The sequence below is a fragment of the Uloborus diversus genome, chromosome 5 (assembly GCF_026930045.1).
Source record: "Uloborus diversus isolate 005 chromosome 5, Udiv.v.3.1, whole genome shotgun sequence".
Classification (NCBI taxonomy): domain Eukaryota; kingdom Metazoa; phylum Arthropoda; class Arachnida; order Araneae; family Uloboridae; genus Uloborus; species Uloborus diversus.
The window spans coordinates 126132425-126159936 of NC_072735.1; the positions used below are offsets into that span (position 1 = coordinate 126132425).

At 30.8% G+C, this 27512-nt stretch overlaps 1 protein-coding gene across 2 annotated transcripts in view; it reads right to left on the reverse strand.

Moving 5' to 3' along the window:
• LOC129221930 (ATP-dependent RNA helicase A-like) overlaps positions 1-26677 on the reverse strand; it is a 99251-nt gene extending 72574 nt beyond the window's left edge. Inside the window, exons 1-5 of one of the 2 annotated variants that reach the window (XM_054856311.1) lie at positions 26656-26677; positions 21997-22119; positions 18114-18257; positions 17688-17867; positions 14778-14917 (exon numbers count right to left, since the gene is read on the reverse strand). In XM_054856311.1, the coding sequence (XP_054712286.1) occupies positions 14778-14917; positions 17688-17867; positions 18114-18257; positions 21997-22110 (578 nt within the window). In that variant the 5' untranslated portion in view covers positions 22111-22119; positions 26656-26677. Of the gene's footprint in view, positions 1-4352; positions 4368-14777; positions 14918-17687; positions 17868-18113; positions 18258-21996; positions 22120-26655 lie in introns of those variants that run through there. The other variant, XM_054856312.1, reaches the window with a different exon arrangement.
• Between the last annotated feature and the right edge of the window lie 835 nt (positions 26678-27512).

Here is a 27512-nt window from a genome sequence, read left to right on the forward strand (position 1 = left end):
TTTGAACAAGAAACAAGACTTGAAACATAGATGATAAGTAATTTTCCAAATAACTGACCAAGCCATTTAAAGTAAAAAAGTCCACCAAATGAAAAACAAAAAGTAATTTGCCAAATAGACTTTAAATGATCCTTCAACATGTAAAATTATTTGCTAAATGAATATATCCAGTCATAAATAGATGCGAATGTTCCATTAAAATAGAAGTTCAAAAAGACGAAGTAAACATGACGACGATGTAAGCAGATTTTTAAAAAATTCTTACATGTTTAACATTTTGGCGAAACATTTTAAAATACAAAAAAAAAAAAAAAAAAAAAGAAACCTGCTTTACTTGCTTAAGGGCAGGGTTATGGTAGCATGGTTGCTTGGCGTGTTAAGTGATGACTATACAGTTGGAGGATTATTTTAAGTTTTAAAGCAACAGCAAATCTAATTTAATGTTTTGGGGAGCAGTTTAAAAATTTCGAAGAAATTTTGATAGTTTTTTTTTTGAAAAGGTCCTAATGCATTTTAGTTAAAGAAAAATAATCATTTCACATCAGTGGGAGAAGGGTGCATGGATTTTTTTTTTAATTCAACGGACTTCCTTTAAATTTTTAGCATGGGCATTGCCGTGCGGGTACTGCCATAGATCTTAAAATAGAATAGATGTGCCTTCTCCCCACTTTTCTCCTCAGAGCGCGCGTCAACATCCACCGTTGGACATCACGTGATCAAGGGACACCCCTCAGAAGAAACTGTTTCCCTTATCGAAGAGAATTACTTTGCGCCGCGATCATTTGCACAATTAAGGGAAATTAACCCATGGGTTAAATGCTTTAAGGGTTAAACCCCCCTTTAAGCATGGTTTAAATTAAAGCATTTTACCCAATATTAAAGAAAAAGGGAACACTCTGTCCTTCACGTAACACCACATATTTTTCACTAAAAGTAATAATTAAAAAAGGTAACAATTTTTTTTCATTAAGATATCGCAAATGTATTTGTTGTACTTCTGCAAAAAATGTTCTTTGTTACCTTTTTAAGTTATTACTTTTTAATGAAATGCTGGACAAAATGACAGCTTTTTCATGGAATGGTTCATTAGATATTTTCCCGTCATAACTTTTGAAGCAGGCGCACAAGCTATTTAAAGTTTTTCAAGTGCTTTAAATACTGAGTAGAAATAGACGTCTTCAAAAATCTTAAACAAAAATTGACCTTATAAATTTTCTTTTATTTCAATCAAATTTTTCAAATACAGATAAATAGTTTCAATGCGTGCTTTTTCCCACAACTTTTGAAGCCAGTGCAACAATTTAACATAAAACCCTATCTAAAACCATAAACCAATTAGAAATACAAATGTAAATAGTATCGAATATCAACTCAATTAAATAATATTCTAATAAGCGCATGCGTTTCGCACCAACACTATATTAGCCAAACCAATAACTTTGGTTTGTTCCTAATTTTAAAGCAACTTCAGTGTTTTCTTTTTTTTTTTTTAAGTACTGAGAAAATAAATTCATTTCCAATTGTAAACTACATGAATAGTCATTTGACTTCCGCCCCCTCCCCAATTTCTTTTCTTCTTTTTTTTTCGTCCACAGAATATGATAATTTCGACAATTTAAACTCGAGGGTGAAGAAAACTAGTGATTATTGTCCCTTAACAATATTAATTTTGTTACTTTCCTACTTATTGGTCTTTGTGAATTATTTTCATTGTTTGAATTGACTGCGCGATACATTCTAATGCTTAAATATTTAGTAACAATTAATTTTATAAACTTTTTAACGAGAAAATCTGCTGCTTCTGTTTCCAACATATGCTTATTTAAACTTAGAAAAACGGAATTCGAACTTTTTCTCATAACTCTTGTGGTCTCATCAGTAACATTATATTTTTGTGTTTTACTCCCAAAACTTTTTCACATTCTCGCTCAGTTGTTCTTCACAAATGTACATATTTCAATCTCTGCAATCTTGCAATAAGTTATCATACATGAATGTATCCCAAAATTCTTAAATTTTATTAGGTCTATTTTTTTATTTGCTGTAGTTAAGACTGCGTTGCAGCCGTCGTAGTTCATTACAAACTTAGAAAAACGGAATTCGAACTTTTTCTCATAACTCTTGTGGTCTCATCAGTAACATTATATTTTTGTGTTTTACTCCCAAAACTTTTTCACATTCTCGCTCAGTTGTTCTTCACAAATGTACATATTTCAATCTCTGCAATCTTGCAATAAGTTATCATACATGAATGTATCCCAAAATTCTTAAATTTTATTAGGTCTATTTTTTTATTTGCTGTAGTTAAGACTGCGTTGCAGCCGTCGTAGTTCATTACAGAGTGCACTTGCCGGACACAAAATCCAGCGGAGCCAGAAACATCATTAATTAACTGCGTCATGTTGATTGAGATGATTTCTGAATTTTCCAAATCGTCGTCAAAGGAATCGTAAGAAAAGGCTTTCTTTCAAAGCATTTTTGTTAAGCTTCAAACTTAATCTTAGCATTTGAAGGTTGTCAAAATCAGGCAATATGAAGAACTGGACATTTTAATTTCCGTATGAATGAATAATCATTTTTTCGCACTTCGAAATTGTCTGACGATTATTGTTGAATCCCCCCTCATAACCTGATTGCATTGAAAAAAGTTTCAAGGTGATCCTGAGTAAGCTTATAAGTCATTACGCAGTTTAGAACTGGAATTCGGGCACCTATATACTTTTCATATGTTCCCAGCACACTTTTCATAGAAATTAGAAAAACCTAAAAATCCAGTTTTTCGCGGACATACTATAACTAATTTTCCATCGCTTGTTTTTAGTGATTTAATATAATGCTTGGCATCTAATTAAAGTAAATTGCTTAAAATATTCTTAATTTCAATTCTTCATGGGGACTTTTTTTGCCTTTCGCAGAAAGAAATATTTCTGTTACTCACTATAACTTTATTTTTTAATAAAATTCATCAAACCCTCTTTCGCTAGAAAATCTTAGATTCACACATATAGAGATTTCTCACATAAGTATAATGAGAATCTTCAGACAATCCTGGACTTTTAACGACGCTTCGCATTGTTATATTTTTATATCGCTGCTGCCCGAGAAGAGGGAGACACGATGTCCCTTGATCACGTGATTCTCGGAAGAATCATGATGACCCCACTTTCTCCGGGTGAAATACGCTGCACTGTAGGAGGAAAGGTCTATCTATTCCTTTTTAAAGATCTATGGTTATACTGCTAATTTATGTATAAGGATGAGGATACAATTCCTAAGAAAGCAATAAATGTCATGCTTGCAACAGAGAAGCCTTGATTCAAAGAGATCATACACGGAAATATGTTATTTTAATTTCCAATTTTTCTTTCAATAAGTAGTTGGTGAAAGGTCTGTTTTGGTTGATCAGAAATTTGTAAAGGGCCTGTTTGTTGATCAGATTTTTCCGAGGATTTCCTTTAGGTTGATTGGTTTTAGTGAAGAGTCTGTAAATGGACCGAAATTTCCTCTAGCCAAACCCAAGATGATTGTTCAATTCAAAAATATGACCAATTCAATCTTACTAAAATCAATAAATATTTTGGTACTATTATTCAAAATTTTGAAATGTTGAGGCAAAACCTTTCATGCAAGAAATTCAATGTAAAAAAAAAAAAAAATTATGTGTGCAATGTCCATATATAAATGGCTACTTTTGCCAGGTATTAAATTTCGAAAATCATTTTATCAATTCATTTTTTTTTTTTTTTTGAAAAAAAAAAAGTTTCAAACGAGACACCCTAATAATCACTCTTTGTTTTGGGATTAATTAACAGAATTAAGTGAATTCCACAACAGCCCTTTCCTTCAAAAGAAATTTTAACTCTAAGAATTTTAAATTTCACAATAGGTCACATTATGCTATGATTTCCCCTACCTCTCAAGAAATAACATTTTTATATATTCAGAAACAAAATTCAAAAGTGAAACATTTCTTCCTACTGCTGTCAGAAAGAACATCAAAAAAATATACACTATTAAACAACAATCTTCTCACAGCATATTCAGTGTACAAAATTAAAAGTTTATATATATATAACAATAAAATAGGCATTAGTAAATGGAGTGATTCAATTAAATTCTTGAGTGAAATGTATGTTGAAAATTAAAAAATAAATAAATAAACCAAACATTTTTAAACAATAAAAATATATATAAATAGATTCATAGCATGAGAAAAGACAAAAACCAACTTTTTAAAAAAAGTAATTCCAAGATAATGAAATGTAACTGATCAAAATTACTGCACAATAAGATACAGCAAACATGTCATACTTAATACACATTACTACATTGATAAACTGCCTTTTACTGACCTTTTTCAATATAATACATTCCAGAGTTTAAAACTTATGCTACAGATAGCACCAGTAATTCATATCTGTCTAATCACTTTCTGCTTCAGCACAATGCATTTATATCATTCTAAATGAAAATGGAATAAGTACAAGGCATGTGAACAGAAAATTTTGTTACCGAGGACTTAAACAAATGTAACTAGGACTTGACCAATGCATCGGTATCAATTGTTCAAAAATTAGCTATCATCATCAGATTTATTTGCAAATGGCTAACAAACTCATTTTCTGAGGGCGAACTTTAAAATTTCAAAATTATTTACATCTTATTAAAAAAAATCACTTTTTGAAAGAATTTTCAAATATTTACAACCTTACCAGGCCCCGATTTCAAAGAAATTTGTCAAATACTCCCAAAACTATCTAATAGATGACACATTTGATAATATTGTCATTCCCCCCCCCCCCCCTTGATCTATGGTGCAAGGAGGAAATGAACCAAATGATGGCACAATATTTTATCATACCAATTGTTTTGACAGCTTAAAGCACGTTTCTGTCACGAAACAATCAGACCCTGAGTTTAGGATTATTAGAGAGAAAAAAAAAAGAGTTAAAAAAATAATAAAGCATAGGAAGTAGGAGAAATATTTTTTTAAAGGAAATAAAACATTTGATAAAAAAAATGCAAACAATTAAAAGAAATAAAGTGTAATCAGTAGATAGGCTAATTACCTACTAAGAGATAAAAACATTAATTCTTCAAGCCGTTATTGGATTTCATTTAATTTTAACTCTCACTTTCAGAATCTGGTTCACGGATTGCTTCCTGCAGCATATCATTTTCAGGTAGACATTTATCACTTTTTCAAACGCATTTTTGAGCATGCCATTATTAAAGCAATCTAGTGACTTTTCTTAAGGACTATTAATGATATACAATGAATTTCAAGCCTCTATTTCACAAGAATCCGTTTTTATGCAAAAAAATCAAATTTTAATTATTTCATCCAAAACTAAATTAGTAAAAAATCCTTTCCATTAAAAAAAATAATATCTTAAGAAATAATTATCGCAAAGATTGTAAAATGTTGTAAGCTAGTTTCGAAAGCTTTAAAGATAAGATATTATAAATTCTGATGATGGTAGATTGGATTTTTTCTGAAATTAATAGATTACAAAATCACCAACTTTTCCTCTTCAATAACAGTAAACTTGATTGATGAAATATTTTAATATAAAAACAAAACTTACTTTTTTTTCAGTTGGAAGGGAGCAAATAATGACTTTTGCTCTAATTTATAATAATTGGTTCATAAATCATACAGCAAAGATGAAAATGAGAAAAAACTACTGTATATAAGAATTAAATTTTCCAGCATTTTTTTAACACAGTATGTAATTTTCGGGGAAGTAAGGTTTAAACGTTGGAATGCTTCAAAAAAAAAAAAAAAACTTCGATGGGGAAATTCAATTGAAGCAGAACAATTTACAATACATTTGCACTTTATTTAAATATCTACTCCTGAAGTCAATGGACAAAGAGCATTGGGGAATACAAATTCAAATAGTATGTATATTCTGGATCTCAGTCAGTTACCTTAATAAATCCAATGTTCAACCCCTTTAATCATTTCAAATCTTGTTAAGGTGTGAATAGATTGGTAGGAGGAGAAATGAAAATTTACATAAAAGCAGACATAAATAGCTTTGTTTTCTACTCCTTAAGTCTCACATTGTGATGACTTTGCGATGGCAAAATCTTGGTGAGAGAATGAAGGGTAGGGAAAGAAAGGCTGGCTGGTTGATTACTGCAACTTAATTCTTTTTTTGGAGAAGTATCATATACAATTGAACAGGGTTGTTTGGTTTAAACCGCATGTTTTTATTTTTTTATTTTTAAACCATGCGATTTTTTTAAAAAATATTTTTTTTTTAAAAAAAAGCCCAAAAAAAAAAAAAAAAAAATCCATTTTACAGGTTTACATTGATTTCCCCACACATATTGAAAAATGTAAAATTCCATTTATGCCAAGTTGCAGAGATAAATACTAAAATTGCAAAGTTCTTCAAAATGTATTACAAGCTTTAATCGAAAAAAAATATTAATATATTTTTTATTTCATATATGTGCCATAAAGCAGATTTCAGTCAACTTCCATCATTATGCTTAATTTGCATGATTAGTTAAGATTTACTAAGGATTGAATCTTTCATTGTAGATGCAATCCATTATATTGCTCACTCCTGTTGCAGGGGTGTGACATTTTTGCCCATTTATTTGCACTTTCCTGGAATTTTAACTTTGACTTGTAAGGTAATCAACAGTCTAACTTAATTGTTTGCACCTAAAAATTAAGATTTGTCCTGCAGGTGAACACAAATAATATTTTTTGAATCAAATTTAAAAAAAAAAGTACTTCAAAGTATACTAAAGTATACTTCATATTATGATACATAATAGTTCCTTTATGGTAATGTAGGAAGATTAAAAGAAAAATTTTTAAATTCCCAGAGCAAAATGCAAATGTATGCGTAAAATTGATTGAGAAATATATAAATCTTCACATATAAACTACACTCTCCATTGGTGTTTTTTTTTTCTTTGGATTCTGTGTGCTCAAAAGATTTTAATTGGCTATACACCTATGCTGCTTATGCTATTGGGTGCAGATAATTCTTAGTTATTTTTCCCCCTTTTGTTCATTGGAATTGGGATTTTTGGTATTTGCTTTGCCTTAGCTAACCTGTGCAGTTTACAGAAGTTACTTACTCATATTGTTTTAAAAAGAATATCTAATTCTGGTAGAAAAAAAGACCTAATCTGGCTTTCATTTGATGAAATCAAAAATGGAGCCAGTATTTTGTATCATAAAGGGTCTATATATACATGCATACTAATATGTTAATCAAGTCAAACATTTCAATCAATATTTCCCCGCAGAAAGCTATTTTAATTATTTAATTTAGTTACAAGATTTTGTTCTAATCTCTTTAATTAATCAAGAAATTAGGTATAATGTGACTATTGAATAACTTAATTACATGGAACCTTAATTACCTTCCGAAAATTAATTGTTTTTCTTGCAAATAGTATTTAAACCAAAAAAACCCGGTTTAAACCAAAAAAACTGGTTTAAACAAAAAAAAAAAAACGTTTTTTACCAACCCTGCAATTGAAGCATTACATGCAAGTACTTCTTAGAGCAAGACACATAGTAGAAAATCGGCGAGAATTCATAGGAACTGCCGGTTTGGCAAAACATGGAGCAAGAAATACGTTTTGGATCAGCAATGACGCCATTGCATGATCTATTAATTTCTTATTTTTTTCCAAGACTGAAACATGTGAAAATCTTCAATGCGGCAAAAGAAAAAAGAAAAATAATCACAAAATCTAAAGCACCAGGTTGACAGGGAAAGTAGGAAAAATTATGGAAAATACATATTAACTATGAATAATAAGAAAAGATTTTTTTAAAAATAGGAACACTTCAGGGTCTGAATAAACAGCATCAGCTCATCAGTCAAAAAGTGCCATTGGTCAAGCGCTAGTTAAGAGGTTAAGTACAATAAATTTTTGTCAACAATTTTCAGAACTTGTATAAAACTTATTTAATGTAATAACAAATAACACAAGCATGCTAAAAATATTCCCAGAAATTTTTCACTTATCAAGATATTTTGCACAAAAATGTTTTATACTAATGCTGATGAATGTAAAACTTGCAAGTGATATTTAGTGCATGCTATTTATGCATAAAAAATATGTATCCATATAAATAAAACTAAGATTATATAATAAGGGTGTCAATGTGTTTCCTATACAAATTCAGTTTAAATCGGATCTCAGCCAAATTCTGCAAGTATGTACTTGGACACTCGGAAAGGATCGTAGAGAGGTTTTTGAATGATGAAAGAGTGCCAAACCAAACCATTCAAATTTTAATTTTAAGATCCAAAAGTGGTATTAAATGTCTCTTTATACCCAAAATAATCCCATCATCATCTTGATTTTAATTTCATTCGAAGGCCTGCGAAAAATACCCTCTTAGAAAATCTTTTTCATTTGGATTTGAAACTCAAAAGTGCCTAAACAGGGAAAAACTTATAAGCATTTTTAAGAAAGGGAAAATCTATTTTAAATTGGAACTTTAACGTCTGCATGAGGAAAAAGAGTTGACAAGAAAAAATCATTTAAAAGAAAGAGCTGAATAAATATCTGTTGCAATTTTTTGCTTGATAGAGAACAAATACAGTTTTTGCTTTTGCTTTGAGGCTTTTCCCACAATGGAAGAATTAAAGAATTTCACCTTTTGATTTTTTTTTAATTTTTTTTTTTTTTTTGCATTGCAGAAGATAATTAAGGATTAAAGTTGTGTTAAGGGAGACATTTACTGTTGCATTTAATCTAATCAGGACTTTTAGATTTTGTTATTTTAGAATGGTTGATACTGATGTAGATTTTAAGGAACTGAAATCATTATTCAAATGGGGATATTTTTAGTGAATATTGAACTCTTTAAAAAAGAAATTTTTTAAAGCCTATTCTACCATTTCTGATGTGGTTTTAAAGAGAAATTGTTGATGTTATTTTGAATGTTAAGGGGTCTTTGGAACTGTCTTCCTTATCCAGATAGATATTTTCAGGGAACTGTTTGACATTTTTTGTAAACCCTTATTAACCCTTATTAGGGAGTGCTTTTTTATGAAGTTTTCTCATTCAAATGTTTATTTTTTTGGAGCTAATATCCAAATTTTTATACAATGTTATCATTCTGATGGGAAATTTTGCAAATGCTTTTTTTTTTCTTTTATTTAAGCCTGATTGTTGAACAAAGGTCATTTGACAAAATTTTTATTTTTAAAGTAGATCGTGCAAAGCCATGCAACGCAGTTAGGACACATCAAAATTTAAATTTCCAGTCATATTCAGATTATTAATTTTATCAACTAGTTCATGCATGCAAAAAACTTTTCTTTGCTATGTTTAGTTCCAAAATTTAAAAAAATTGTCAACATTATTGTTTTAATATATGAAAAATTAATTCTTTCTGCTTGAATTAGAAGTAGAACGTAACAATAAAAAACAAATTTAAAAACTAAATGAAACATCTAACTCAGTGGGGCTAAATGTTATAACTAAGTGAAGTAACAAAGTTAAAAATTTGGTAGAATATTGTACAGCAGACCCTCGCTTTATGCGGGGATTACGTTCGATGGACATGCCGCGTAATAAAACTTAAAATTACAGTAAAACCTGTCGACAACGATACAGTTGGGACCAAAACAAAATATCGTAATCGACATGTTATCATTATAGATAGTATCGTTACACACAGGTTTCATTGTAGTGTTAAAATAGCAGTTAGGTTCCATAGATGAAAACAACTTCATTCTATAGTGATAGATAAATATATATATTATAAATTTAATGTGTACTTATTCTGATACACATGCACAACGTGCATAAAGATCACATGATTTGACTTATCTCTTTATAGTAAATAAAAGTAAAGTTTCAAAGAAATTCTGGAAGGAAGTCTGTGGTGGACTTGCACCCGGGAGACCCCGTAGCACCTACAGCCTTGAAATTTTGTACAAAATTACTTTGAGCCCCGGGGGTGTGCACCTGGGGTTTTATTTTTTTTTAATTTGAATTAGTTTCTTTGTAATTAAATTTTTAAGCTCAAATTTTGCAAAAATTGCCTATTAAAGGCAGGGTTGGCCAGATTGGACCCAATGTTTTTTTTTTTTGAAAAACCCATTATTTAGCCCACTTTTGGTTTTTTTTTTTAAATTTTCTGAGGTTTTTTTTAAAATTAATTAATTTTAATACTTTCACAATTTAAACTTCTTTTTTACTTGTTCTTCACCACAGACAATGGACATAAAAAATGAATTTTGAACTTTAATAGAATTTCTTAACTGTTAACAGCATTAAAAAAGTACTTCAAAGGTTTTAAATAAATATATTTAATGTTTTTCTATAACTGGTCAATAAATAACTCAAATTATCTTGTCTAAGTCCTGTCACGTCTGATTTTCTCAATATTTGTAGACTGTACAGAGGTAACTACTCTAGCTAAAAGGCTTTCATTTGAATTATTTTCTGCAAACCAACACATCACAAATCTCGAATAAACAAAGTATATTTTTTTAGAAATTAACAGGTTTTACAAACGGTCAGACAGAAAACAGAATAAGATGTACAGTATTTTCATTATCTTACGAAAACGTTTAATATTTCTTACTCCGTACACAGAAATAGAAAAACAGGCAACATAAAATTCAAAAAAATGTCTTGATTAAGCTGGAATTCAGTAAAAAAGGATTTAAACTACTTGAGGTTCTACAGTAGCATAACAAAATGAAGTACAAGAAAGTAAAATGCAAAAAAAAAAAAAAAAAAATGTAGTAATTAAAAGCGAACAAAAGATTTTATGACTCAAGAAGTAACTTTGCCTTAACTGTTGGTAATCATGGAAACTAAAAAATCTGAAACTAATTCTTAAGTTTCATCATATTTTATACTTTTTTTCAGAAAACGCTGAATTTTCCAGCTTCTTTTACCCCAAGACAATTTTTGTGCTTTGTACATATACTTACGCTACAATATGATACAAGTACTCCACAGTTTCCCTAAAAAGACAAAAAACCCACATTTCTTTAAAAAAAAAACCCAGCTTTAATTGGGTTTAAAAAAAAAAAAAACCCTGGGTCCATGGGCTTTTTAAAAAAACCCGGGGTGCCAACCCTGATTAAAGGGGGTGAAAAATAACTTGCATATATTAATATTATATATCGTTGGAAAGGGTAGAATTTTCCGTGTTCTAAGCAATTCGTTTCAATGCACTAACTTAAATACGGCAGGAGTTATTTGTGTTTTTAGATCTAACTTTTTTAGGCTTAGCTAAAATTTAGGCACAACTTTCTTCATTAAATCTATCAGTAAAAAGCGAAGGAATTGCCCTAGTTTCCTTTTTGACACCACTGGAAACAGCGGCTATTTTTACTCCAGATCTAACTCGACCTATGGTCAAAAAACTAAATTTCTTATCTCCAAAGGAAAAAAGTTACGAACTGTTAAAAATATAATATCATCTCCATTAAAATTATTGATGTTTTATTTGGTGTTGCCATAGTTATGCATAGATTTGCACATGTTTCTTCTTTCTTATTCAAACTTTAAGGGTTTCGATTTTAACGGAAAATCTGAGGCTCAACTGAATTCAAGCCTTGAGCTAAAGAGCAAAATATATTACTAGAGGTCACAGATATAAAAGCAACTTTTCAAATGTACAAAACTGCAGTTTTGCAATGCTCAGGATCCCCTTAGTCCTTACGGTTCTGCATGTTGGTACAAGTTATTTTGAAACCCAGGGAAAGGGTGCTTTTTGATCCAAAGGGAGCTCATAATGCGTTTTTAATCTGTTTCTTTTTAATTGAGTTTTTAAACTTTGCGAATCAAATAAGATTGCGAAGCAATCTTTGGGGATTGGTAAGCGTCAGCGAGCAGGGGGCAGAGCCCCCTAGTTGTTTATAAAAAAGAAATGATTATGATAGTCTTTTGGCAGTCATGAAAGATTATTATCTATAGTTCTTTGTGTGGCATGAACGCATCCATGATCCCTTGTATCACTTCTATGACGGGATCTTCCTTAACTAACAAATCAGATAGATCATTTGCCATTGTCAAATAATGGCTCAAGGAATCAATTTTCATGGATTTTCAGTGTGAAAACTTTTGTTTGTGTGTTATTGATGTCAATATCCTCATTGGTTTTGTTGTTCTTTGTGACTGCTAAAAGCTCTTCCAGTGAGTTCTGAATTGAGTGAGTTTAATAACTTAACTTTTGGAAAGAACTCTGGACATAATGGCAAAAAATGTCTCCTACGGCCCAAGTTCATTTATTAGGAAAATACAGATTAATGCATGTTATCTGCAATCTCAAGAGTTTGGATCTTGAAAGAGGGAAAATGTTATCTTTTTGCAATGTTGCCTGCATGTAAAATCAAAACTCATTCGCGTAAAACAAAATCAAGGTGTCAAATCTTAAACCGCGTATAATCAAATCCGCTTAAAATGAACTCTACTGTATTAATTCTTTAGCTGGGAATTATTTTCTGCATTAGATGAGAGGTATATTAATTTATATTGTGCTCAGCTGGGATATACATTGCTCACTCTTTTCAACAACGTCATATATCAAAAAACATGATTTTTTGGGAGAGCGACTTTAAACATTAAAAGTATGATAGCATAAAGTAAAAATATATTTAAAGTCACAAAAGGAACTTTTTCTTAAGAATAGGTAATTTTCAAGAAAATCAGGTGTTTCTTCTTTGTTTCACAAAGAAGTGTAAAAAGTGTAAGTTTTAAGATTGACCTATATGATTAGGGCTAATTCTGTATCTGAAAATAGCAGTCAACTTACAAGGATGATCAACTTCACAGGGGTTTTACTCTGTACGTCACTATTAATACTAATATTTCTCTTCAGAATACCAATAGAATCGATATAAATGGAAATAGTGCATTCTTGATTGAAAAATAAGAATGAAAAATGCTCTTTTTTGCGTGCAATCCTGTTTTTGAAAAAAATTATACCATCTTTCACTGAACAACAGATGTTTCATGTCTAATGGGTTAAGCACAACGCAAGATGCGACATTCTTAAAAAGAACATTTTGAAAATACTTGAAAGCGTTTGCTCTCTAACAGCGTAGAAATGCAGGTCTTGCAGAAATATGCTACTAATCCATGGCAGTTCAAAAAAAGGCATAACTCAAAATCGCTAAGTTTTGAGAATGACATTTTTGAACATCATTTTTTACTAAACAGAACCTCCCCCCCCCCCCCAAAAAAATGATGTTTAATAAAGTATATTGGCTAAACAAGCTTAAAAAACTGTGTTCCTGGCAGCCAACTAAACACAACCAACCATTCAATTCCCATAGAAGCATGGCAGTATGACCAAGGGTGCCCATATGCAAAATTTTAAGGGGGGGGGGGATCAAAATATTTTCCCCATAGAAAGTGATTTCAGTACATATTAGAGATATTAAAATTTGACATTGGTAATAACTTATTCATTAATGGCTGGAAAAGAAATTTTTATACATTTTTGCAAAGAAAAAAGCATTAAAAGCAAGGAAGTTCTCATTTCCAAGGGGGGACTTGAGCCCCCCTGCCCCCCCTATATGGGCGCCCTTGAGTATGACTGCAGATGTGTTTCATTTCTAATGTTTTCAAAAGAAATGTATAATTTTACTAGTTTGTATTTGACGATTAAAAAAATAAATTTTTAACTTAGGGGACACATATGCTCTTCAGTCCTAAAAGGGCTAGTATTGTAATATAGGTTGTGTTTTTGATGAATCTATTTGTTCCTAACACAAGTCATTCTACATGCAAGATACCAGAAAGCCCACTTATTTCTGGATGCGATAACCGGGCTGTCTAGGATCTTGCATGTAGTTCTGCCTTAGGGATGCTACCTTGCAGCTAAACAAGTCATTTTACTTCAGATACATCTTGCCTCAATTGCAAGTAACTGCCAAAAGGTTTATAGTTCATTTAACACTAGTGTTTGTAGTTGATTCAGGGGATTTTAGCTTCTCATATATCACCATGCTTTTTTCCTTTATATAGATCAACATTTTTTCTGTCAATTACTAAGACATTTATCTAGAAAAAGTTGCAGTTATATTGCTACCCACATGAACACGTTCACTGTATGTGAATTGTCTTAACATAAGTAAAACAATTGCTACCAATTCTTAATAATATAGCATTAAACTTCGTGCAGGAATTAAATGTGAGGAAAAAAAATTGAAAATTAAATTGCATACATTTGTCTTAGGGTGCAAGGGTCCCCTTTCTTTAAAATCAATGTATAAAAACGTAATACATTGTTATACTAATAAATCTCACTAGAAGTTTGCACCCCGAGACACGTGTATGCAATTTAAATGATAGGTTCATGTGAAAATTGCTTTTCACCACATCCAATTCCCTTTATGATTTTCAAAATAAATGAATACATAAATAAGTAAATAAATAAGACTTTTCCATAGAGCAAGACTGACATTTAAAACCATCTCTTTAAGACATGCACAAAAAATAAAAATTTGTGCAGTCTTAACTCAAATGATATATTTTGATAGCATATTTCTTAGCTTTCGACTGTTTGAAGATACATAATGCAACTGTGAAAAATATTGCTATCAGAACATTTCATTATTAGTGATATCAAGAACATAAAATGTAGTCAGATAATTTCTTTTAGTACTTTACTAGTACTAAGAGAAACAGTTCATTTGAATTAAAAATTTGAAGCTGAAAGTGATTAGACTGAGAACAATGCAACTCTGGAACGTATAATGCAAAAAGAGGTCAAAGTATATTACTGCTTGAACTTCAAGAATTAAAATTCAAACCTATTGTGATCTTGTCCGACTTGAGAGTATTTATATTCAGGGTTTAATTTATTCATTTGTAGAAACTGATGCAGCCTAGATTTTGCATTATCTAATGTCCAGTTACCATGAATTCCAGAATTTATATCCAAGTCTTCAGCCTTAGAAAAAAAATAATAAACTTTTATTATATTATAACAAAACTACAAAAAAGTTTTCCCACAACTGAAAATTGTCCTGATTCAGAATTTATACATAGTTACAATTTGTGAGTTGCTAAATGAAACAATACTTTCTATTCTAGCTTTCAACTCACCTACCTAAGTTTTAATATTACTTTTAATTTTTTCTACAGTCAAACCTTGTTAACGTGAGCTGGATGGGGACGTAAAAGTTTTTCGTGTTGACTGTTTTCCATGCTAACCAGACTTTGGGAAAACAAAATTTTTTGCTTTTGTGACAGAAAATATAGGAACCAAAGCAAGCACACACACGCATTTATAAATTTTAAGTAGGAAACTTATTATATTATGCGTACGAAATTTATCAATAGAAGAATAAGCTATCTGCATCGCATTTGATGCAGAGAAACTGACAGCGCATGGGTAGAGTAGACACTGGTTCAGGTTGAAGCGTAGGCAGGGTTGGTTTTCTGCCAGCAGAAACTAGTTTTGCCTTGCCAGTGGCAGAAACTGGTTATAACCGGTAAAAACCAGCAGAAACTTGCAAAAACTTAAAAGCGTACTAAATGGTAAACTAAAAATATTAAACATTTTTATTTCATCATTTAATCATTTAAAAAAAATAAATTCTATGTTAGTGCGCTTGATTTAGTTCGAAAAGGGAACTTTTCAATCGCATATGCTTGTAATATTTGAATTAATCTAACAAAGGACGAAAATCATATTGTTGCTTAGGAAAGAGGAGTGACATACACAGGAGTAGAAGCGGTCGACTTGTAATACATAGGACATTTTCACAAAAAACATAGGACAAATATAGGACATGTTTTATGAATGATTTTGATGTTAAAAAATAAACAATTCATAGTTTATTTTTTCTAATTATTTTTGAACCATTTATTATCAATGATTTCAATGAATCATACTGCATACAGTTTAAAAACCCAAATAAAAATGATACTTAGAATGAGTTTCCTGTCCCTGAAAGAATAATGTAATAAGAAAATAGGTTTATTTATATACAAAAAATATTTTCAAACAAATTTAAACAATCTGAAATCTATTTACATTTAATACACTATTTACAATCATTGATTATTTATATTTTAGAAAAGTTTTTGCCTAACATTTTTCTGCATTTCATCTTTTGCCAAGTACATCAAATCCCCATTCCTCAAAAATTTTTATATTAATATCTTTTTTTTGCACATAATTACCTACATTTAAATACTTTAAATAATATTTTAAATAGATTTTTTTTATATTAATAAAAAAAAAAAAATCTGGCTGAATCTTGGGGCTTGAATCGTGGCTGAATCTTTACCACATTTTGTTGTTAGTGAAGATTCATTAACAAAGTGCTTTATCAAAAGTTTGGAGAGCTTCTCATAAAATATGGATAACTGAAACTTTTTCTCAAAATAATTTTTAAATTTTGTCAAAAATACTCTACACTTACAACAAAATTTAAACGGACATTTAACGGCAGACATTTAAAAAAAATGATTCTAATGTATCTTGCTTTTAAGCAGTCTTGAATTATCTTTTGTCAACTTGTGAGATAAAGTGCAAATCAAGTAACCTAAAGGCTTTTCAATAGTCATTTTCTATAAATCTTTATAACAAACTATGGGAATATAGGAAATATAGGACAATTGGCAAAAATATAGGAAATACAAGACACTTTTGATGCTTTTTTTGAAAATATAGGAACTATAGGACTACTTCTACCCCTGCATACAGAATTAAACAGGCCTTACAGATTGTAATTTGCTTGCTTATATGATTCGTATAAATTGCTTATGATTGAAATTATCATGTGCTTCAAGAAGAACGTGCCAGCATTTTACTTGCCAATATTAACGAAGATTTTGTACCTAATGTCACAACTTTTCAAAATAAATTGGATCCAATTTCTCGAAACTAATTTTCCCTGTAAAATTTTACCACTACCCCCAGTTACTACATGGTGGACCAATTTGAAAAAATATACAATACATGAAAGTTTCCTTGATGCATTGCCTGCTAGCTCTTCTGGTGCAAGAATATTCTGAATTTTCTCCTTTGGGCATATTAAATTGAGAAATGGCTTAGATTTTAGAACATACCTGTTCTAAATGGCAACTGCAGGGTCCAAATAATGTAACATTTGATTTTTAATTGTGATAATATTGTAATTAAATTGTGCTTTGATTAAGAATTATTTTTCCATGCATTTTTTATCGTATGTCAGTAATTAATTGTTTACCATTTTGTGAGAGTTTTGCCAGTTTCTGCCTCAAATGTGGCAGAAAGTGGTTTTTGCCATGCCGTTTTAAGCTGGTTTCTACCACTGGTTTTAACCGTTTTGACAGAAACTTGCCGACCCTGAGTGTAGGCCTTTCAACTTTCCAAATTTAGTAAGGAAATTCAATATAAAAGGGTGAGGGTTTTGTCCTTTATTTTTCTCCCACTTTAAAAAATTGTTTTTCATCTAAAGTGGCATTCCAGATCATCTTTGCCTAAAACAATTGATTTAGCATCCATTTCTTGCTTTATTTGATCAAAAATGGCATTTATTTTGTGTTAAATAAATTTCATGTTGTCAGGGTTTAACTCTTACATTTTATAAAATAGTTCACTTAGGTTGTTCTGCTATAAAGGTTTACATATTAATAAAAAGAGAGGAACATGTGAAAGAAAATGTCAAGATTAATGCATAATTTTTGCAGGATTAATGAAAACTAAAAGGAGCAAATGTGGAAAGTACCTCTTCAGTTCTTCTCTGCTCTTCAATTCTCCTCACATAATCAGGAGTGGATGATTCATTAAAAGGAGCATAATTTTCTCTGATTGGATAATTTTGATTGCTGGCATTCAGCTGAATATGAGGAGCAGCTGGTCCAGAGGATGGTAACTCAGCAGGCATCTGGGCAGATTGAACAGCAGTCTAAAATGATAAAAATCATGAAATGAAAAAAGAGCTTTTTACGTTTTATTTATTTATTTGACCAAACAATAATAATATTTCATATCTTTTTCATAAAACATGATTGAATCAACATTTTTTTTTATATCAACTAAACATTTAAATAAAAAATAAAACAGCAATACTTGACAAAAAACATAAAAATAACTTTTTTATAAAAAAAATCAAAAACAATTAAAACAAAGTCAAATGAAAAATCAATCGTACCGGTAATTCAACAGGGACTTCCGACTGTGAGATTTTTCCTTCACGAACCAAATATAATAAAAAATCACGAGCAGCATTTGTTTGGGAATCTTTCTTGTTGGTTGAATTTCCAGCCCCAACATAAGAAAAGCCTGGCACAGTAACCTTAAAAAAGACAAAAATACAAACATGAGATTGACAAAGAACAGCAAAAGTTAATGTTTCACCATTGTGAGCTTCATTACTTGTTTTGGAGCTGGACGTTTTATTTAGCATACACACATCAAATTAATCTTACTTTAAAATGAAAAAGGATAATTTTTCAATGAAAAACTTCCAAATTTCAAGATATTAGAGGAAATGTCTCACTAGCGACAACCAGATGCCAGACAGGTGTTCGGAATAGATTAAGATATACATACAGTCGAGCCTCCATATATCGAACTTCCACATATCGAAATTTTCTATATATCGAAATCCCAGCAAATTTCAATGTTCATTACATAGAAAAATTGTTTCTATATATCGAAAAAATCTCTCAGGGTTGGCTTTCTGCCGTGCCAGTGGCAGAAACTGGTTATAACCGGTAAAAACCGGCAGAAACTGGCAAAAACGCAAAAATGTCTTTAATAACTCAAGTAATTAGCAAATGATATTTGTTTAGGTAAACTAAAAAATGAAACATCATTTCATCATTTAAAAAAATAAAATCCCATGCTAGTGCTCTTGATTTAGTTCAGAATGGGAACTTTCCAATTGCAGAGGCTCGTAGTATTTGGATTAATTTAACGAAGGATAAAAAATCATATAGGGGTGCTTAGGAAAGAGGAGTGACATACAGGCATTACTGATTGTAATTTGCTCACTTAAATGCTTCCTCTAAATTGTTCGTGATTGAAATTATCATGTCATGTGCTTCAAGAAGAAAGTGCCAGAATTTTACTTGCCCAAATTTTGTACCTAATGTCACTGTGCAAAACAAATTGGCCCCATTTCTCAAAACTTATTTTTCCAGTCAAATTTTTACCCCAACCCCAGTTACTACAAGGTGTAACAGTTATACAATAGATAAAAGTTTCACGAACATTGCTTGCTCCTTGATACATTGTCTGCTAGCTCTTCTGTTTTAAGGATATTCTAAAATTTCTCATTTGTGTGTAGTAAATTGAGAACCTATTTAGATTTTTTAAACCATCTTTTCTAAGAGGCAATAGCAGGGTCCAAACAATGTAAGATTTGATTTTGAATTCTGATAATTTTGTAATAAAATTACAGTACTTTGGTTAACAATTATTTTTTTTCCATGCATTTTCTGTTGTATATCAAGAATTAATTTTTCATTTTGTGAGTTTTTGCCAGTTTCTGCGGCAAAGTGGCAGAAAGTGGTTTTTGCCATGCCGGTTTTAACCGGTTTCTACCAGTGGTTTTAACCGCCTCGGCAAACTTGCCAACCCTGCTATATATCGAAAAATTTTTCAAGACATTCATAGGTTTTTTTCCCCTACTTTAGACTGTTTGTCTCATGAAAAATGAAGGTTACGGGAGAAAATTATGTTTACTAAAGGTTGCTAAGAAACTCATAAGAAATTTGGGTTTCACGGGTATGTAGGTAAGTCGTTGTTCCGTTCTGGAGTTCTAAAATTCCCCCGAGTTTATTTCAAATTTTAGCTGTAACCATTAACACTGTAAAATCAGTTTCAAGTTTTCTTTTTTGTCTGTTGATTATCATTCCTAGTCTTTTTAGCTTCAGTAAATATCATTCAAGTTAAGTAGATTGATTTTTTACTTTTCTCTAGGATTACATTGTCAAAACGAAAATCCCCCTAATGTTGGGGATCAAGTTAAACTGCCAAGAATGAAGATGTATGAAGGCACAAAAATGTAATTTCTGTTAATTTTTCAATTATTAACTTTCGTTTAATCCAATGCTCGTACAAATTAGAAATTGGGTTTCATGCACGAAAATTAGCTTTAATTTTAATGTTTTAGGAGATTTTTATGATAAAATTAGATTGTTTCTATATATCGAAATTTCTATATATCGAATTTTTTCCCGACAATTTGCTACTTCGATATATGGAGGTTCGACTGTACATGAACGGACTTTAGTAAGAAAGATTTTGATTAATATATCATATCTCAGTAAGCTAGTCTTAGAGGCATGAAACTAGGTAAATTGTATTCCGCAAACTATATACAGTCGAACCTTGATATCTCGAACCTCCTTATCTCAAAACCCTTGATGTCTTGAAAAAATATTTTTCCCCTGCATTTTCTATAAAAATCCCTATGTATTTTCCATAGTTATCTCGAAATTTATTTTTCGAAACCCTTGATATGTCGAAATTTTTGCACAGAAGCAAGTTTCAGTTGTCTTTTTTCTTTGGCAATTTTTTTAGTAAGACCAGTTCCAGGGACCAGTTTTCATCTCTCTTCTTGGAAACTTTGTGATTAGGGGATTGAAGCAAGATAACAGGAGAGCATTGGTATGAAACGTGTGATGTATTTTCCCCAGAGTATAGAATCTTTGTGCATTTCTCTCGAACATGTTGTCTATTTTGAGGAAAGGGGGTTGATTTTTCGCCAGTCAGCTTTCAAGTGAAAACGGAAAACGCGTTCCTCATTTTCATCATTCTGTTTTTTAACTCCTACAAAATGGCTGCTGAAAAGTTTTTGAATGTGGGGAGCTACTAGTTGAAGATAAGAATTTTTAAATTTGTAGGTAAAAAACAAAGATGAAATAGTTGTTCATTACAAAATCTCTTCCTTTGCACTTTCGTCAATTATAAAATTTCAATAGTAAAATATTGAATACTGCTTTATTAATCATATTTCAAAGTGGTCTCATAGTACATATATAAATGCATATAGCATACATGTGTGTAATTGTGAAAGTTTCTAGTGTAAATTTTTTAAAACCTTGATAACTCAAAAACTCGATATGTCGAAATTTTTTCCCGTCCCGAGAGATTTGAGATATCGAGGTTGTACTGTATTCTGAGTCTGATTGTGACGATCTTGTCCTAAGACAAAGAAAGCCTGGAGAAAATGTCCAGATGTAATCATATTTTCATAAATTAGGCAAAGGATATTGCAAACACAACTCAGAAATACGCTGCAAAAATTTTGCATCAGCTCAAAGCCAGCGTATCAAATTGAGACTTCTTTATCTTGTAAGGATGTAAATAAGTAATGTAGATAAGTAAATGTACGGATGAAACTTTTCTATTTGTATGAATTTATAATAAAATATTAAAATTATCTTTTTCTGAGGTAGCATGACTATTTTAGTTCTCTAGTTCTATTGTGAATGCTGTCATTTTTAGATTCTACACCGATTCTTTCATTAGCTAAAAGTCATTCTATTACTATTAAATTAGTAATATTTTTTAAATTTTGAAAGTTATACTTTTACTTAGAGTTATTTCTATTGAAAAATTATATTTAAGGCCAAGACGTATATTTAATGTTTAAGTCAATGTTAACAATCAAATGCATTAAGTTTAAAAGATTGGAGGAATTACAACATGGAACATTTAAATTAATATTGCTAAAGTTTAAAATTTAATTAATAAAAGAAAAGATGAAAAGTTTCATTAAAATGAAAAAAAAAAAAAAAAAAAAACATAGATCAGCCAAATAATTAATTTAAGCCATTAAAATATAAAAAAATCTGCCAAATAAGAAAAATTTTTTTCCTAACATAAAGTTCTAAAAATCTACAACGATAAAAACGACAACACTTATTTTGTGATTTTCCCACTAATTTGGCCTTGTTCCATATTACGATAATACCTCCTCTTTAGTTCATAAGTGTAATATCACTTAATAAATTCAAGATCATAAAGCAAATACAGTAATTTATACAGTATTTTAATGCAGAAGAAACAAAAAATAAAATTACCTCGCATAAAAATCTGGGACGTTGTTTTGATCCAGAAGCTCTCACATTGTATGATGGGACTACTTTGTTCTTCCCACACCATGCATAAAGATAAGATTTAGTTACGTCACCCATTATGATGGGCTGAGAAAAGAAGAAAAACATTAAATTTTAAAAACCAAATGTTTACTAAAAACCATATCACAATTACTGTGCAAATGAAGTGGCAATTTTAAGAAACAAAGGATATATAAATTACTTTAAAACTTTTAGTTAAACAAAATCATTTGCAAATAATCCATTTTTTACATGGATCTGACTGAGCGATTGCAAGCAAGTGTTGCAAACTTATGAAGGACCCCCAACGAGCCGTCGTCTATTCAAGAACTATTCAAATTCGACTCATTAGATTGCTGATAACTTTCTGAATTTTTAAGATATTGAACTAAAATTTTGTTGCTATCTTTCAAGCATGCACAAAGAAAAATTGATTGCTTTAAATTAAATATTCATATTTCATCAAATTTTCAACATTTTAACTTCAAATTTTAGTATTATACTTCTCTTGTATGCTGTCAAATTTTCTGAAAATATTGGGAAGCATTGATGGAAAACTTGGTGTGTTATTATCCAAAAACCTTCAAATAAAATTAATATTTTTGAAAGAAATGCTTAAGAATATCTTTGTGAATATCAGTGATACTTTCTCAAAAGTATGTAAAATAATTGTACATAGTAAGCTAACTAATTTCTGAAATTTAAAGCTTATTTTCATCTATTTACAATGAACGGTGATCAAAAAGTATTTTCGTTTTCCTCAATTTGTTGCTGATCCTCTAACTGCATGAGGGATATAACTTTCGACGGAAAGTGACAGCTAGAACATATCTTTTATGTGACAAAAGTTACAAAGCAACTGCTCCCTCATCGCTTGAGAAATCCTTTAAAATGTGGATTTTTAAAAGTGTCCCAATACTTTTGGTCATGTAGTGTATATTAGGAGTAGTGATGTCGATAGGGTAAATATTTTTTGGGTATTTATCCAAGGCCTGGGTAAATACCCAAAAACTGGGTACATTACAAAAAAAATGTAAAAAGTGAGTGGGTTTTTTTTTTTAAATCTAAATATAAAATAACTGGTAAAACTGATACAATAGATATGTATTACACAGTTTATAATATTTTTTTATTGAAAGACTTGATGAAATTATGAAAGAAACATATCGTGAACCAAAGACTCTTTCTTTTCAATGTCATAATTGGAGAAGTACATGTAATTCAATGATGAACTTTAGGGTTTCAAAATCTCAATCTAGGTTAGTCATATCCAAAATGAAAAAAAAAAAAAAGAAGCATGAGGGATGTTTTCAAGAATAAACTGAGAAGTTATTAAGAATATGATGTTATTTATTTGTTTTATTGCTATTTAAGTGATAACGTGGCAAATATAGAAACAGTTTTCACATTAACCGGCAAAAAGAAATTAAAAGATTGTTTTCTGTTGCCTTGCTCATTTGCTACCCGGTACTTCATGATGAAACTTTATTCCAACTATTTTTAATACACGCAATTAGTAATGTAGGATGAGACGGTAAATATTTTTTTCCGGGGGGGGGGGGGTATTTATCCAAAGGCAGGGTAAATTGCCCCTAGCAATTGCGCATTTTGCAAAAAAAAAAAAAAAAAAAAAGGTGGTATCAAAAGGTGATGATTTTCTTTTTAAAACAAACTTTTAAAAACATTTGAGACAGTATCAAAATTCCTTCCTGCTGCAAGTGCCATTTTTAACTTTTCTTTCTCATTAGAAGTTCTTTATCCTTTTGAAACAAACCTCAGCAGTTTCTTTCCTTTAGAATTAATTTAAAAAAAATTTAACATCTTCAAACGCATTTTACTGAAAAAGGATTGATCAAGTGTTTTTATGCTAAAATTTATGTTGTATTGCATTTAGTTTTAGTATTAAATAGTTTTGTTCTTTAAATCAAAACATTGTCATACAGCTGTAACGTCAATTTTTTTCTCACACTCAATACATATGCTTGAAATACAATAAAAAGAGTAAGTCAAAATATCAAAATGAAATAAGCGAACTAAGAACTGATACGTTATCAAGGGGTGGACCAGCCATTTAGTTCGCAAGGTTCATTTTTCAGAACATCTTTGGTTTGTTTCTTTCTATTTTTGAATTTTAAATGTTTCTGTATATTGTGTGTGTGTGTGTGTGTGTATATATATATATATATATATATATATATATATATATGAGATGAAGAAGATGCCTGAACACTTGAACTAGATTTGAAGGAAATTTCTGCAAAAGATATTGGTAAATAAATAGAGTAATAATAAATTGAGCAATGTTTTGTTGCATTTTGATGTCATGCAGGGACACATTACTGGGTTATAAAAGAGTAGGACCTTAAAAAATTGATGCTTGCCTTCTTTTTTTGTAACCAGTTAAGCTTTTTACTTTATCAGGGGTCGATCCAGGTTTTATTTTTTGGGTCCCCATTTTGTGAAAAGGCAAAATATTTTTGTGAAATTTCGTTATTTTTGTGAAAAAGCGAAATATTTTTGTGAATTTTCTTTATTTTTGTAAAAAAGACCTTCTCGTGATTTTTTTCTTGGAAAAGATTACATTAAAGCATTTTTAGCTGTCGTATCGTTATAGAAAAGCCCTAGACAGGTTTCAGGGGTGATTGCAAGTTCTTGAAGAATACCTGAAAGCTGTCAAGAGAAAATGCGCTGGGGGAGGGGAGAAGTAAGACCCTCAACATTTTATTCGTAATTTGACACATACATTACATTTATTGCTTTTTACAAATATACATATTTCTTAAGGTGAAAGTCTCACAACAGATTTCCTGTTTGCCCCTCTCAAATACTTTAAGAGCAATGAAAATTGCACATGCTGCTGAACGTAATGATAACTCCTAATAAATACAAAATGAACAGACTCAAAGATATCACATATTTCTTAACACAGAAGTGAAATACTCATTAAAGATTCCATGTATGTGTTTGAAAAACTTAAAAGTAATTAAAACCCAAAATAATACTGCACCAGCATTCAGCGTTTATTTTTTTGACTTTTGACGTTCTTGCAGAGTAGGTATTTCGTTTAAAACTTTGCAATTTAATGATGTTAATAAATATATAAGAAATTTTATTTGTTTGCCTCTTAACAAGGTATAGTAAACATCAAAAATGCGAAAAATTCGTTTACCATGGCGGATGTAAGGAAATCAAGATCTTCAAAAGAAATAAAAATATAAAAACAGCATGTAAAATAATTTATTTTAAGTAAAGTTATTTTAGAGTTGGATTTTGAAATTCAACACAAATTAATACTAAATATATATTGCGTAATCAAAGTAAAATTTAGGATTTTCCTGAAAACAAGCTACCAATCACAAGTGTCCCTCTCCACTCCCCCCTCTGACGCTCTCAAGCAAAAACACCTCACGCAGCAAGCAAAAAGATAAGATGGGGGAAGGTGGAAGAGGCTCCAGCGTAGATGCGTACCTATTTGCGGTTAAAAAATATTGTGAAAAGGCTGCCTTTTTATAAATTTTTGTGAAGGGGCTGCTTTTACGACGCGGAATTTTGTGAATGGGGCCGCTTTTGCGATGGGGAATTTTGTGAATGGGGCCGCAAAGCGGCCCCAATTTGGCGCTGGATCGACCCCTGTTTATGTAGAATGGCTTTTTATGTCGGAAATTTGGCAAGCAGCATTGATTAGACATATCTAACACATTTAATGTGAATGTCATATTAGATTAAGTTTTTTCACACAATAATTCTTTAAATATGTTATCAAAATACAATTTTTTGGCAAAAATTTATTGTTTTGTACATGGTTGGTTATATATCTACATGGTGGAATACACACAGAAAAGTATTTTAGTTGAATATAAATTTTTGAAATAAATATCCGGGTATATACCCCTAAAAATAAATTCCCAGGTATTTTACATCACTAATTAGGAGGGATACCCCCATTAGTCTTCAAAAGTTCAAGCTTTTGAATTATGCACCAGACCTGTCATTTCGAAATATTTCAGGGAGGGGGGGGGGGGGGCGAAGGGCTTGTGTTTAATACATTTTACAGGGAATAACAAAATTGGATTCAAGAGGTCATTTTACATCTAATATATAAGAATCAGCAATTATCATGTCAGAAGCACTTTGAAGGTAATTTTTTCCCTCCACCCCTCTTCCCATTAAATATGGAGCAGGCATGAAAGATGGAAATGACTTGATGAATATTTAGGTAATGGTACACATAATCGGCATTCAAGCATATTGATTCAACTGCTGCTAATCTTTTGGTAATTTACATTTTTAATAATACAGTTCAGTACAGAGCAATCTGTTCAGTGAACACTCATGCGAAATTGAACTGAACGAAACAAATATTCACAAAATCAAGCTATGTATTCAAACCAGGGAAATTTGTACATCGAAACACTCCAAAGATAACCTTAACAATAAGAATCTTGCTAGAAACTTGGAACACGGTACAAAGTATGTCGTACGTGTAACAAAACAATATCTTTTTGTGAGCACAAAAATGAAAAGAAACAAAAATGTTCAATACAAACACTAACAAACAATCGATGATTAATTTTTTAACCATTTACTATGCTAAAATACACATATTATACCTCACACACTCACCTGTAATAAATTAATAACTTCAACTTACAAACCGGCGTTGCCAAATTTAAATGGAAATATTTCTCCTTCTTCGTGCATGTTGTAGTTTTCCTTTTTTATTTTATTCTATTTCGTATTCGTATTCAGAGTCACAACTGACTACAACTGTATTTATGTCGAGGACTGCATACTAAGTGCCTTGCCTCCATTATTTTATATACCGACGGTGGGTCTTCGACCAGCGAGGATCGAACCCGAGACCCTCCGGCCCCGAGTCCAATGCCTTACCGATCAGGCTACCTAGAGTCCCTAAAAGGCTACCACGGCCCCTTATTCTATTTATTCATTTTTTTTAAAGACGAGTACGACAATCTAAGCATTTTGCCTCTCGTACATATGATATATTTTATTCCATATGGAACAGAATGCATTCAAACAACACAAGACAGAATTTAAAGTACAAAGAAGGGAAAGTACATCCGGAGCGAGAATGGGAAAGGAAAAAAATGAAATAAATGCCTTAAAAACAAGTAATTTGGAGCAAGAGGAAATATAAAATAAATAACCGATAATTTAAAGAAATCGGCAGTGTAAAACAATGCATTTAGCCTAAATCCACGCTGCCTTGCGGATATTTACAAAACTGCCGGAAATAAAACATTGCGTTCCACGTGTTTATTTTGGGCAAAACAAACATTTTGTTATGTTTATTTTTTTTTTATTTGCGTAATTCATCATTTGGAATCGTCATTCGCAACAGCGTAACATCAAAAATATAACATAATTGACTGGACACTAAAGCCATGCTGAAAAATTACTCTTTTCCTTAACCTAATTCCACATTAATAACCTTTAATCCCATTTAAATAACCTTTGTT